The following is a 15,595-nucleotide window of genomic DNA, read 5'->3' as shown; positions in this document are numbered from 1 at the left end:
TTTACATCCTCCATTTGACCCATTATTCTCCAGCAGTCATTTCAGAGTGCTATATTAGAATAGTCAAAAAAGATAAAGAGAGCACTCCATTTCACTTTACAGCTAATTTGGAGGTATTAGTGACAATTCCAAGAATTTTGATGTCTCACCAATTCTATTTCTGCAGTATAGAGGCAGGGTTAAGAACAACTCTATGCCATACCAAAATAGTATCTTCCTTTGCTCACCTCTTTCTAAAGTTCATGATATTAAGTTGTATCCCTTTTGGCCGGATTTAACTATTGTTGGTTTTGTTGTCTATTGGGAAGGAAACATTTATGATCCATTTTGGACCCATCATTTTTGCTTTTACATAAAAGTAATTTAACTATAGTGTAAAAGTTAATACTATGGGGCTTCCCTGGTGGCGCAGTGGTTGCCAGTCCGCCTGCCGACGCAGGGGACACAGGTTCGTGCCCCGGTCCGGGAAGATCCCACATGCCGCGGAGAGGCTGGGCCCATGAGCCATGGCCGCTGGGCATGCGCGTCCGGAGCCTGTGCTCCGCAACGGGAGAGGCCACAACAGCGAGAGGCCCGCGTACCGCCAAAAAAAAAAAAAAAAAAAAAAAAAAAAAAAAGTTAATACTACTTAGGCCAGTGATTTAATGCCAATCAGAAGTCCCTTTCTATAAGTTAAAGAATTTTTTCAAGAACTTACATGAATTTTTGTTCATCTAAACCATGAAAGCAACAAAGGCTGGTTTCATTTTATTATTCTATTATTTTTCTATTCTATTTCTATTACTATTCTATCAGAGCACATTTGATAATATCCTAAAACTTAATAAAAATCACAAAAGTTTGTGTGTCAGAAGAAAACCTTAAAGCTCATTTAGTGTACTTTTTTACTCAGTTAATCCCTTCCACAGGTCATTCAGCTTCCATTTAAATATAGTCAATTTATTTTCTCTTAGAGGTAGACTATTTTCACTGCCCAGTGGCTTCATTTATGAAAACATTTTTCTATAAACTAAACCATGATATTCTCCTCATAATTTCTACTGAGTCTAGTGTGGCTTTCTCTACCAACTAGAAAATGTCTTTCTCTCTTCTCAGTAGAGGTTCTTTTATATTTGAAGTGGTTTTTGGAAAGTCAGACTGTGAAAAGCTGTTTGTGCCTTTGTTTTTGTTCTTTTAAGTTTGGGGTTATACGTACCCAATTCTCTTAACGTTTTAGGGAAGTTTTGCTTTTCACCGTATACTACCAAACAAAGCCTTAAATTAACAAATCAAGCTACATCACATTGTTTGTCTTTCTTCTCTATACCCTTGAAGATTCTGATTTCTCCTCCAATTTCCATGTACACACTCCAATCCCAGACCTATTTGCCAACCTTGTTTGTAATTTGTAAAGTCAGAATTCCAGATGAAAAGGGTACAATAGAATAAAAGCCTGTTCTTTAATTTCTGCTGAGAAATATATCATGTTCACCTTTCATTAAAATTCAAAACAAGTAAGATTCTAAACAAAAACTGAAAGACTTGGAGTATTAGGATATTTTGGTCATTATCGGCATTAAAACACTTAGCATAAGGCAAGTAAATAGAACAGTTCCTTCCTGGACTACCAACTGGCTTTGGGTAATATAAGTAGCTGCTTAGGCTGCCTTTTCCAGAAGGGGGAAAAAAAAAGTCACCTTACCTAAAAGGTGTTTTCTATCAGCAGAATTTGCTCTGACGGCCTCATGCAGTCATCAAGAAAAAAAAGCCTAAATCCTTTTCTTATATTCTGTCAAAATACCACTTTTGTAACCCATCTCTAGTCCCATCATCTGTTCATCCAGCTACAAATTTTTTGACCTCATACGAGACAAACTGAGCTTTATGCACGAAGCACATGCTTCCTTCAAGCTTCTTGCTTTTCATTTCTTTAATCTGCTTTTCACTATATTTTTCATTATAACACATTGCCGTTTTAAAACTTTATTTTCAACAACCATGATGAGAAGGCAGTTTGGTAGTGTTCTATTTTCTTGCTTTATAACCAGTAAATTTATAGCAGTGCTGCTGCTGAGTAGCCAGACTTTCCGTAATAGCTAAAGAACAGTGAGAGGAATGGAGTTGAGATACTCATGAACATTTGATTATTTAGAGCCCTAGGACGTTTTGGGCTGGTGTTTGTTAGCCTTTTTGATTGTCTTTCTACGTTAATCTCATTGTGAGGTAGGTGTGCTCACCTCTGCTTTCTGACTTCAATCTGCTAGAACAGCATTCACTTTAATTCTCAATGCTTAGTGTTAATATTTGTCCCATTTACCCTATAATTTGGATTATAACTTCTCATTAAGTTTATCATTTAATCTCCTCATCCAAATGCTTGACAGTTTCTTTTCCTTATAAGTAGGGCCCATCTACTACATTCACTCCAAGTCATTTATATCCAGGGATCCATTTCTGTCTGCCATTCTAAATATACTTGGCACAGTTGATAGAAGAGTGGCAGAAGGGGCCTCTGAACCATACTAAATCAGTGTTTCATTACGTGGTCATCTACCCCTACCTACCCTCACCCTGATCTTGAAATGAACAGGAAACAGAACCATCAGTGTAACTTTCTTTCGGCTCTACCACGGCACTCAGAACTGGTCCATTTTTATATTCCGTAGAGGCCCACTGACTGTAGAAAAACTTACCGCTGCAAAATTAGACTTGATTTTTATTTCTCTCCATCATTCAGGCAAGGCATCCCTGTTCATTCTTCTGAAAACTCATTACTATGCTATCCCTAAGATGTCCCAACAGATTTCCCAAAGTTTTCAGAAAGCCACTGTTATGTGCTGGAGTTGATCATTAAAATTTCAAAGACAGTCAAATGCAAATAGCCAAGAGAAGCTGGGCAAAGAGGAGACTGACTCTTCCTCTCTCATCCCCTTCGCCTCCTGCTCTCCCCTTTTCTTCTCTCCCATACTTCAGGAAAAATTGTTACATCTCTCAGTATAAGTAGATTTTATAATCCTCAGTGTCATAGCTAGCAATTATTAAACCATTTCTATTTGTTAAGCAGAATATTAATAGCTTTACGTGTATTTATAGAATGATCTAAAACAATTCTAAATGTTAGGTAACATTATAATTCCCCTTTACACATCGGATGAGTGAGATATAGAGATTATATAAGGGAAATCATAAGTTTATTTCATGAGTCTGTTACTGTCACTCCATGTCATTGTCAGAATTCAGCTGGAATTTAGCTAATAATGACAAAGGCAAATTACTGATACCGGAAGACTATTAATTACTGACTGAAAATCCAAAATTATTGTTAAAATAGAAAAAATGATACCAGGTCAGTAGTATCACTCTGAATTCCATTCATCCCACTTCCTTGGAATCTTCTTTCATTAGTTACACTCTTTTGTTTCAACAATACCTTTTTAATGATTCTAATTTAAAGTTACTTATCTCCTGATCTTAAAAAACTAAGATACTTTAGACACTACTCCCTAGCTTTTTTTTCTCCTTCTCTTACAGCCAAGATTCTTGAAAGAACAGTATATACTCTCATTCCTTACACCTCTTATTAATTCCTCTACCCTTTGCAGTACAGCTTCTGATGCTACCATACCACTGATGGCAAAGTCACACTGAAATCTTCTTGCTAAATCTAATAAACATTTTTCAGTCCTTATCTTACCAGCCTTCTCTGCAAAACACTTGATACCCACAATTATTTTTCTTCTTGAAACAATTGTCATCTGCATTACCATATTCTACCTTTTTCCTTCTGACTCTTCCCTTCTTACTCTCTTTAGTATTGTCTTCCTCTCTACCTATCCCTTAAGTTTCCATGTTTTCCAGAGTTTTTCCTTGATCTTCTTCACTTTTCATGATATGACATTTTCCCTGAGTGTTCCCATCCATGAACACGCCTCCAAACTTCAAATCTCTACCTCTAGCCAGAATCTCCCCCCTCAGCACCAACATTTTTATCCAACTGTCCATGGGGGCTCTCTTGTCCCACAAGAAATTCAAACTCAACATGCCCAAAGTCTTTCCCCTAAAACCCCCTCTTATTTCCTAAATGTATAAATATTATCGCCATTCACATTGTCTAAAATGGAATCCTTGACTTCTATATACATTCAACTAAATTCCAAATCCTATCAATTCTAACTCTTCAATATCTCTCAGTAGATACCTTCTTCTACATTATCAGTACTCTTCGGCAATCTTTTGCTGGGATTACACCCTTGGTCTCCCATCTCCAGTCTTCTTCCAGTGCCTCACACCCAATTCCATCTCTATACTGAGGTCAAAATAACCTTTGCAAAGCACAAAATGGTTAATACATTCTAATTGCTCTCTGTTGCTTCTAAATTGAGGTTCAATTTTCTTTTTTAATCGAAGAATTTGGACCCTTGGTTTCCTCTCCAAACTGATCATTACTTCTTGCTCCTCTTGTGTTGGTTCTCCTGAACTGCTTGCAATTTTTCAAGTACATTAAAGTTGCTCTTACCTCAAGGTTTTGCACCTAATGACTCATCCTAGATTGCCCTATTCGCACCCTATAACGTGGCTCAATCTTTCATCAAGATTCTGGATTCAATTTAGACACCACCTCCTCTGGGAATCCTTCCCTGGCACCCAAGCTGTTATGCTTTAACATTCAGTGCACACCCAATAATTAGCACCTATTAACTATTGTCATTTGTTCCTTGTCTTTTTTCCTGGAATACTGTAAACTCTTCAAGAGCAGGGACACTGTAAAACTAAATAAGGATGTGAAGGATGGTCAATTAAAAGTTCAATATAAAACTGCATTTTGACAAGAATCCTTTCCTCTAAACAAGGTTCAAAAAAATTTATTATACCTTTTGTTTGTTTTTTTGTTTTTGTTTTTGTTTATTTCGGTACGCGGGCCTCTCACTGTTGTGGCCTCTCCCGTTGCGGAGCACAGGCTCCAGACGCGCAGGCTCAGCGGCCATGGCTCACAGGCCCAGCCGCTCTGCGGTATGTGGGATCTTCCACGGACCGGGGCACGAACCCGTGTCCCCTGCATCGGCAGGCGGACTCTCAACCACTGCGCCACCAGGGAAGCCCTTATTATACCTTTTGAAATGACCTACTAGTCTACAAACAAAACACTCCATGATTTAAATAATTGTTTTCATTTCAGATTGATGCTGAAATGAATACCCTACAGTCCTGATGCATGTGTACTGTCTTTGGTAAGTACAGTTTTAAAAGGCAGCAAAGAACCCAGCTTTGTACAATGTATCTTTAAAATCATAATGGGAAGGAGACTATTTGTCCAAATTATTCTAACAATGATTTAAAGTCATTTTATGAGACTATTTTATGAGATGAGAATATTAAGCATATGGAAAAGTCAAGGAGCTTACGCAAGTATATACGACCAACTTCTGACAAATTTAGGGCTAGAATTCAGATCCCCAGCCTGGTACTATATCCATCTTAACCTCACATCTGAGATAATGACAGTATAGAGATCATTTCAGGGATTTTAATGCATTCAATAGAAAAAACTGAGTTCAAAGACGGAGATCATCAAGTCTTAAAGATAACATGGCAGGATTCTCAGAAGGCAAGCGGCATTCCTCAAATTAAAGCAACACTGGAAATAGTACCACTTGCTTCTTTCAGATATTACGTTTTCACCCATTAAGAAATGCCTGATAAAGATATTAAAAGTATAAAATAATTTCGATAGAACTCCATACTTTAAACTGAAGGTGATCTCAACTGTGCACATTTCTACAAAAATATTTTCTCTCTAGATTCAATTGTATTCATTTTAAAGATATTGTTTCTGGGCTTCCCTGGTGGCGCAGTGGTTGAGAGACCGCCTGCCGATGCAGAGGACACGGGTTCGTGCCCCGGTCCGGGAAGATCCCACATGCCACAGAGTGGCTGGGCCCGTGAGCCACGGCCGCTGAGCCTGCGCGTCCGGAGCCTGTGCTCCGCAACGGGAGAGGCCATAGCAGTGAGAGGCCCGCGTACCGCAAAAAAAAAAAAAAAAAAAAAAAAGAAAGATATTGCTTCTGAAATTTAAAAAAATGATTTAAAAAAGTGGTTTTGGCTTATCATCTCAGATCTTAAACAGGCTTTTCAATGATGTAAAATTTTAACTGCCGATTTACTGGTATCTTTTCCTAAAACGGATATGAAAGCAAAAGCCTTTGACTAATGAAATTCAAGCTTCCAACTATCAACAATATGAATCATTAGAAACAGCAAAAGAAAATTAACATTCTGAGAGGCACTGCAATGGAGATGATCAAGGAAACTCATTTCTGGAATCACCCAATCTGGATTAGAATCCCCTCTCCGTCTATCTTTATAAACTTAAATTATACTGCCTAGAGCTCAGTTCCCTTTTCTGTAAGAAGAAAATTGTAATATCTACTTCTCACGTTCTTGTAATGATTAAGTGAAATGATTATGCATATAAAATTCCTAGAAAATAGTAGCAGTAATAATAGCGAAGTTGTTACTGCTGCCGCTTCTACTACTGATACAACTGTTGACTAAAGAAAAACATACAACCTGAAAGTTGTGAGTTATGTTTTATTTGGGGACCTTACTGAGGACTATAGCCCAGGAGACAGCCTCTCAGATAGCTCTGAGGAGGTAAGGGAGGGGCCAGGATATATAGGTGTTTTTTTGCTGAAAAAACAAGCATGAAGTTGAACATCAAAGAGGATTGCTAATCGCAAAGAACAGACATCTCAAGTTAGTGATTTTAGTTCTTTTCTATTATATGGGAAGGTGCAAGAATCTGGGGTCATTGAAATTATTGCTTTAGATATGCGTAGGGCCAGAATCCAGAGCACAGAAAGTTTTCTGTTTTTCTCCATCCTGAATTCCCCTCAGGGCACACTGTCAGGACAGCTGCAGCGTCTGACAGCAGGCAACATTCTTTGTCTGCAGTATGAGTCTAAACTAAAACAAGTTTCCCTGCCTGTATATTCTTGTGCTTTTGCACATGAACATTGTGTCTTAAAGGGAAAGTAAGTTCACTGAACTATTTCTGGAGAAAAAGGCTAAAGGGCACACCTGAAACTAATATGTCACTTATCCCTCAATTAAAAAATTAAAAGCGAAGTTACTTTGAGTATAACTATTCTAGAGTTAAAAATAGTATCTGGTCTCTGTTGCTGCTAAACTAATCGTTTTCCCTCATTTAAATTAATTCAGTTTCCCTTCATCTCAATCCACATATAATCTATATAGAGTTAAAATCCCAATACACAAGTTACCTCACCTCCCACCCTTTGAGGTATCCCTAGGCTTAATAAGAATTCGGGTTGTTTGGAAAGCCATATAACTTCTCCTTTGAATTTGTTTTCACCGGATTATGTTATTCTCTAGGAACTCAGTGCATTTTTTGGTGTCTCATGTATATTCATATTCTTTCAGTCCCTGGGAGCACAAATTGAAAAAGAGGGTATCTTAAGGAGAGGTAACACTAATTTGGTAGAGTTTTTTTTTTAACCTAACAACTTTCTGAAATATTGAATGCTGGCTAAATCAACAGGTAAACTGTTTTTTTCAGTGACAGATTAATGAAGGGTTCTAATATACTGATTCTTCTGGTTCTAGTCATTATCTTCTATAAATATTTTATCATTTCTCTCGCATTAGTCAATATTTTTCTATGGCCTTTAATTAGCCCTTCAATTTCTGCATCACCCAATTGTTTGGCCACCCAAACACATTTTGATGAGCTATTTTTCTATGGCCTTTAATTAGCCCTTCAATTTCTGCATCACCCAATTTTTGGCCACCCAAACACATTTTGATGAGCTAGAAGGAAGCCCTAAAAATCACTCACATATTCCTTCCATAGGTTTCAAGCTCTATCTTACCCGCTGCCTGTTTATTATAACCACAACCTGCAATTATAAAGGGTTGTTCTATTTGGAGCGGTTATGTGGCTTTGAAAGAGCAAATTATACCTTGTTCACAAGGTTGTGAGACTGGGGCACTTGATGTCTAGAAATAATGATGCCATAACCTAAAAGTTCTATTAGGTTTCTAGAACACAGCCAGCAGATTATGATTCTTGGGTTCCAGGTAGAATTCTGGAGCTCTGTAGGACAATCCTGGATTCATTTAATTATGAGCAGTTGTGAGCTGCTCTGGATCCAGCACTTGACTTTGATTCCAAACTAAGTAGTGAGCACTTGTCTTCCCTCCCCCCTCTCCCCATAGACCAGCCTTTTCTTCATATCTTAAATTGCTGTATAATATATCCAAGTTCTTCTATGGTTTTTCTTACTCTAACAATTCTGCTCTTGATGACAGAAGTGGCACATTATTTAGCATGAAGCAGTTCCTAAATCCATTAAACTAACTTTGGCTGGCTATGTGTTTTTCACTGAAAGCCCACCCCACTCTAGAGGTCTGAACAGCTTGTAGAAGCTGAAGCCTTTGTCTTTGGGTGTTCCCATCCTTAGGTACACCCACAATTCATGTCTTCCACTCAACAGCTTGATGCTATTTCATTCTTAACTAAAGTCTTTTTATAAAACGACTTGTCCTCTTGACAGTTATTGGGCCCCCTGATCAATTTCTTCTAACCCCCAAGTTGATTGTGACCACATTTGCATGCCCCATTGGAGAAGGAATTACTGTCTTTTAATAAACCCCACAAAGCCAGTTATCTTTTGCCTTCAGCTTTGGAAACGATTAGTGTTCCTTGGGTTGCCAACAGATAAAGGAGTTAGCTCAAGCCGCAGAATCGAGTCAGAGGGAAAATACTACTAGAATCACACCCAGCTCAACTAGGTGCTGACACCACAAGAGAAACATATGGGGGAAGCATGGAGGTGTCTCCTTTCTCATCCTCACTCCAAGGCATAAACTCATTGAGGTCAGTGAAAGATGGAATTTCTTGTACTGTGCAAACACAATTATGATACAACTCTGCTGTAGTGTCTTGGAAAAGAAAATAAACAAGGGGGAGACACATTTGCTTCATTACAAAGTAGAAGGTGATTTGATTAAAACCTCACACTCAGTGAGGTACTAAAATAACAACTGAACTATTATCTCAGTCCCATGACTGAGGGGGCCTCACGTGCACTGGTTGCTTTTTTTCGCTCTGGCAGTGATTATTCATACTCACACATCAGAAACTTACATACACCATTAGTTCAAAGAAAAAACAAAACTGTATGATGTACCTGAGCATAACAGTGATGGCTTTATATTCAGGCCTTGGGAATTTCTTACATTGACCCTGGACCCATCAGGTGGGCTGTAGTGGATACACGGGTCACGCTAGACAGGTTTATCTTTATGCACAATAACCTGACCTTATATGCATCTGTTGAACTGCAGGATGATTGTCGCCCATTAGCTCCGGTTTTCTAACATTTATTTCCATTATCCCCACAGACCTAGAGCTGGAACCACTCTGGGAATGACATCTGACGGCCTAACCTAAGCAAAACCAGAGCTCCTAGGGAGACAACAAAGATACTCCCTGCTTGTTATCAGCTGCAATAGCCTCGTACTATTGTTAGTGTTAAGTACGATGATCTGTTAACAAAATAAATGGAACTACAATGCAAACCATAAATGCTACGAGCGTGATGCTGCCATGTTGATCTCCAGCACTATTCCTGGGACCTTCACCAAGACACTACAGGAGGCAGCCTCAGCCTCACAAGGCCCTGCTTTTTTCTAGATTTGCTGTGTCCTAAAAGATTCACAGCATAAGCATCCACTTTACATTTCCCAGCACACTGAGCTCCATGCCTTGATCGCTTCTCAGGCTTAATACGTACCATTAAGAAAAAGTTAACAGCCTTCTACCAGAAATAGCCCAGAATAGCTCACTTCTCAAAGAAAAATTTTGTTTTTAATTAAAGAAACAGCAGCCTCCCTGGGGATACCTTCTTGCTCCCAGCTGCAAGTTGTACGCCATTAATTAGGTAGTATCTGCCTGGCAAAAAGAAAATCTTTGGAGCCTGAACAAGTTTACTGTTGCTGAAGACGAGTCCTCAGAGCAATTTATTGGGTCAAAGTTCTAAATACAATGATTTCAGCTGAACTCGATTTACCGTATATACACTATAAGATATTATTTCTATGTGCTTGATTTGCCCATGGAAACTGAAGGTGTTCTAACTCAACAGATTTTGCTTTGAAAGAAAGATTATGTTTTCAGAATAAATGCTCCTCTGAAACCAATACAAGCCAAGGAAAGCCTTCTATATTTATAGTTAACTGCTTCAAGGAATTGAAATTCACCTCGTGGTAGATGTAGAGTTTTATGGTAGAGACGAAGCATGTTTTATAGCAAATATAACTGGAGTCATATTAACCAAAATCATCCCTGGTCCCTTCCCAAGATTCTAAGCCCCAGCAGGTTGCATTTCATTAACTAAACCAAGATCAGGTGCTCAAGACTTCAGCTGCCAAGAACTGGGAAAGCCAATGCCTGCTCCTTGCAGCTTCTGCAGAATGTGCAGTTCTACCCTCCCACGAAGATTCCAAGAGGGAAAATTAACCTCAAACCAGGAAGTTCTTTAGGTGATTCCATGAAGTTAAAAAGCAACAACCTACCCATTTCACTTGTAGGCAGCATTTTAGACCTTTTAAAGTCTATTTTTTATTTCTAAAATTAACTTGCTGAAGCTTCAAAACCAACTCTGAGAAGTAAACAGCATTGATAAAAGATACGGGGAACGAGGCTCCATAAAGGTGGGTGAAGGGCCCAAGGTAGCAGAGTTAGTAAAAAAACAAAGACTTAGCTTTCATTTCTAGCACACCAGTCAAGACTCATAGGCATACTTGAAGAATGTGCTCACTGATCAAATTAGTTTTGGAATCACAATGTAGTGTATGTTCCTTGAAGAGTTACAACTTACGGTATACAACTTATTACTGTCTACATTTAACCAGTGAGCTCATTTCATTTCAATATGGCCCAGAATTATGGCTCTGTGAAATTAATTTTGATAACTTCTGCTCTGCTCTTATCTGAAAGGTCACATTTACAAATTATTCATGAACTGCTTACAAACTGGTCCATTTTGGTCAAGTATTTTTACACTTGGCTAGGCAGAACTGGGTGTATTTTTTTTATCACTAAGTATTCAATAAATATTACATGATTGGTTGAAGTAGTGTTGTCATGGTTCCCCTGGATATATTTTCCAGCAAACTCTGAACACCTTTCACCATTTTTTTTTTTTTAAACATCTTTATTGGGGTATAATTGCTTTACAATGGTGTGTTAGTTTCTGCTTTATAACAAAGTGAATCAGCTATACATATACAAATGTTCCCATGTCTTCCCTCTTGCGTCTCCCTCCCTCCCCTTTCACCATTTTTTAATATTGAGAATCACTGACCCAAATATTCCATCATTTTAGTACAAGAATCTTAATTTTAGACTTTATACCCATAATTATGCCTGCATTTCTTCCGTTTGGTAGGAAACAGAGATTTTTTGAGAAGATATTGCCAGAATTTATGCTTATTTCCTAAGTGCTTCCCAACATTAAAGAGACACTTGTGAATTTCCACCTACTACTGTCAACCATAGCTGACTTTACCGGTTAATGACTATTATATAAGTTGTCCTCAATTTTTTATACCTTACATATCACCTTCCTCGAAAAACACTGGTCCTCATGAGAGAAACAAAGAAAACAATACTTTGTTTCTAAGAATGTAATCCACAAACTCCATCAGTCAGAGTTCCTCCAAGAAAATAATAGGGGATAGAGAGATTGATTTATTATTAAAACTGACTTACAGAATTGTGGAGCTGGGAAGTCCAAAGTCCGTAAGGCAGGCCAACAGCCTGGAGACTCACGCACGTTACAATCTCGACATAGAATTCTCCTCTGGGAAACCTCAGTCTTTGCTTTTAAGACCTTTGCCTGATTGGCTGATGCCCACGCACATCATCAAGGATAATCTTTTTTACTTGGAATCAGCTGGTGGGAGAGTTAATCACATCTACAAAATACCTACAGAAACATCTAGACTAATGTATAACTAAACAAAAAGGCACCATAGCCTAGCCAAGTTGACACCTGAAATTTAACCATCACACAAGCCTTCTGTTATTTTTGTGCCCTTTGCAAGGTTTAAAGTCTTTCAAGTTGCAGTACTAACATCCTGTGTTTTTCTGGATGCCTAAGTCATCCCACAGGTGATTCTTAAACCATCACCTGGGAACCATCTCCTTAAATGGTCTACACAGGAGTAGTGTATTAATACCTAACTGGAAACTCTTGCAAAACAAAGTTTCTTTTCGTGGAGATTTAAATTTTAAAACATAAGGGAAAAGCTGTTCTCTTATGTCAGTATGTAATATGCTCTAATGAAGTGAGAATTTACTCAACTTAACTGTTTATTTCCATTTAGTGATAAAGAGCTAAAAATAAACAAGAAGGCTCAGAAGGCTGTCTTTTTAGGCCTCTGGTCTCCCTTTTGTGTACCTCTCCCCACCACAGAAGTCTCATCCCCACCCATCCATAGACCAGTGATTCTCAAGCCTAGCTGCATATTAGAATCATCTGAAGAAGGGATCATCTGAAGGGAAACAAAACAGAACGGTGCCCAGGACCCCCCTCTCTGAGATTCAGATTTAATCAGTCTTGATGGAAGCTGCTAGCCAAGACTGCAAATCACTGCTCCAGAAGCGTGGTACCTCACCCCACTTAGAAAAAGGAAAGCTTCTGAGATCAACCCGTTAAGTACCAGTTGGCTAAATGACTGATTGTACCGGAGAAGGGAAATTTTCTAACACTGCCTTATCTCAATCTGCTGTTGCATTTTGAAACTTGTCAAGTATAGAATGAAATTTTTGTCTCTCATTATAGAAAGCCCAGTCATAGATAATCAAGTCAAAAGATGGCCTTTCCCAGAAGCGATTTCATCCTTGTCCATTTCTTCCAGGATCTAAAGTACTCTTTTTCCCATTTGTCCAAGAAAGTACCTAATTGTTCTTTCCACCACACCCACCGCCACAAGACTCTTAGTTTCATAACTTAAGCTTTTTTCGCAAATTCTGGTTTACATTTAATGATAGGACCTACTTACTCATCCATAGATCAGGGGTTGGAGGTTCCTATATTGCTTCAACCCCAGCAAGAAAGTTTCTAACAATGAATCGTGTGTCTGTGTCCTCACTCTTCAATTATCAGAAGCACAGATCTTTTTTTTAAAAAATTATTTATTTATTTTTGGTCGCGTTGTTCTGTCCCTCGTATGTTGCGCCATGAATAGCCTCAGGAGGGCATGGCCATTTCAAATCAGAATCTTTACTGCCACCTTGTGGATGACAGGTATAAATGCAGATGGCTGTGGAGAAATCTATTCTAAAATCAGATATTAATAAAATTGATAGTATGTAATCACCTTAAACAAGCTTACTTTGTGCTACAGCTCTATTTAGAACAACATGAACATTGGAGGCAAGCTAACAACATACAGAATTTTCAACTTTTATTCTCAGAGGTTTTCACCGTGTCAATTTGGCAACTTCGTGCATATGCACACTAAATGATCCACCTAAGTTTTTCATTTAGCTCCTTAGAATGTTTAAAATTTTGAGAAGAAAAAGACCCGTTTTATCTCTTAAAAGATAGCAGCAGTGATAAAGTATATCTTCTCAATATTAAACTCCTTCTAAGATTAGGTTAAAAGATGTTAAAAATAGTAAAATACTTCACTTTTTACATACTGTATTACTTTTCAAAGGACTTTCCTACATTTATTATCTCATCTAATCTTCATCACCATTACATGAAGCAGATAATCCAGGTCCTAATACATCTAATTTACAGATAAAATGGGCTCAGGGAGATGAGCACACTGATAACAAGCTAACAGCAAACACTGATCTAACAATAACGAACACTTACTAAGCACTTTCCTTAAATCAGGTAGGGCACATACTGTTCTGTAATTGTGTCACTTATCTATTGTTTGTAACGTGCCACCCTGAAAGAGCAGCTTAGAACAATAATTAAATCATTAAATATGGTTAAAAATCTGGGGATTGACTGGACTCAAAGTTTCTCATATAGTTACAGTCAGGCAATGGCTGGGGCTGGGACCGTCTTGAAAGACCTTTTATTCACATAAGCTGGCCTGAGCTGGAAGGAATCAAACAGCTGGGGTCTGGAATAACGGGATTCCTTGGGCATCTCTCTCTAGTGGTCTATTCAGCATACAGCAGCTGATGGCCAGTGGTCTCCATACAGCAGCCTCAGCCTTTGCAAGTGGTGGCTGAAGATTCCCAGAGTGAGTTTCCCAAAATATGACGGCATATCTAATCAACCCTCAGAAATCAGGCAGCATCCTTTCTACCACATTCTATTCAAAGGCAGTGCAAAGATCCATCCAGTTTCAATGGGAGGTGAAATAGCCTGCATCTTTGTGTGTGTGTGTGTGTGTGTGTGAGATGAATGGAGTATCAAATAATTTGTAGGCATTTTAAAACCACCATCTACACGTTAGTTTCATCGACCTCCATGAGGTAGGTACTACTATTATCCACATTTTACAGATGGAGAAGTTGAGGCACAAAGTGGTTAAATAACCCTCCCAAGGTCAACAACTAATTTACAGTGTTAGAACTGGAATCCAGATTGTTTGACTCCAGACGCTATACTCTTAACCTATATACATACTCTACTGACATTGAAATTGGTAGCTGGGCATACACTGGCAATACTGAGTATTTCACTATCAACTATAATTATCAGGTTAAAACAAAGTGGAAAACCCTATATTTATACCTCTCTTTATCCCATCTCCAAAAGGAAAACAGATCTAGCCAGGCTATGTTTTGCAGAATACATTACCTTTTTGATACAGCCACTATGGAGAACAGTATGGAGGTTCCTTAAAAAACTACAAATAGAACTACCATACGACCCAACAATCCCACTCCTGAGCATATACCCTGAGAAAACCATAATTCAAAAAGAGCCATGTACCAAAATGTTCATTGCAGCTCTATTTACAATAGCCAGGACATGGAAGCAACCTAAGTGTCCATCATCAGATGAATGGATAAAGAAGATGTGGCACATATATACAATGGAATATTACTCAACCATAAAAAGAATGAAATTGAGTTATTTGTAGTGAGGTGGATGGATTTAGAGTCTGTCATACAGAGTGAAGTAAGTCAGAAAGAGAAAAATAAATACCGTATGCTAACACATATAGATGGAACTAAAAAAAAAAAGGTTCTAAAAAACCTAGTGGCAGGACAGGAATAAAGACGCAGACATAGAGAATGGACTTGAGAACATGGGGAGGGAGAAGGGTAAGCTGGGATGAAGTGCGAGCATGGCATGGGCATATATACACTACCAGATGTAAAATAGATAGCTAGTGGGAAGCAGCCACATAGCACAGGGAGATCAGCTCAGTGCTTTGTGACCACCTAGAGGGGTGAGTTAGGGGATAGAGATGGTGGGAGGGAGACGCAAGAGGGAGGGGATATGGAGATATGTATACATATAGCTGATCCACTTTGTTATACAGCAGCAACTAACACAACAATGTAAAGCAATTATACTCCAATAAAGATGTTAAAAAAAAAAGATGTAGT

At 38.4% G+C, this 15,595-nt stretch overlaps 1 protein-coding gene across 1 annotated transcript in view; it reads left to right on the top strand.

Moving 5' to 3' along the window:
* GC (GC vitamin D binding protein) overlaps window positions 1-9,582 on the top strand; it is a 41,449-nt gene extending 31,867 nt beyond the window's left edge. Inside the window, exons 12-13 of the mRNA XM_032632917.1 lie at window positions 5,156-5,211; window positions 9,403-9,582. Coding sequence (XP_032488808.1) covers window positions 5,156-5,188 — 33 coding nt within the window. The 3' untranslated portion in view covers window positions 5,189-5,211; window positions 9,403-9,582. The remainder of the gene's footprint in view (window positions 1-5,155; window positions 5,212-9,402) is intronic.
* Window positions 9,583-15,595: the final 6,013 nt, after the last annotated feature.

This window comes from Phocoena sinus, chromosome 5 (assembly GCF_008692025.1).
Source record: "Phocoena sinus isolate mPhoSin1 chromosome 5, mPhoSin1.pri, whole genome shotgun sequence".
NCBI lineage: Eukaryota > Metazoa > Chordata > Mammalia > Artiodactyla > Phocoenidae > Phocoena > Phocoena sinus.
The sequence above is the reverse complement of the archived record's forward strand: the minus strand, read 5'-3'. Positions and strand labels throughout refer to the sequence as shown.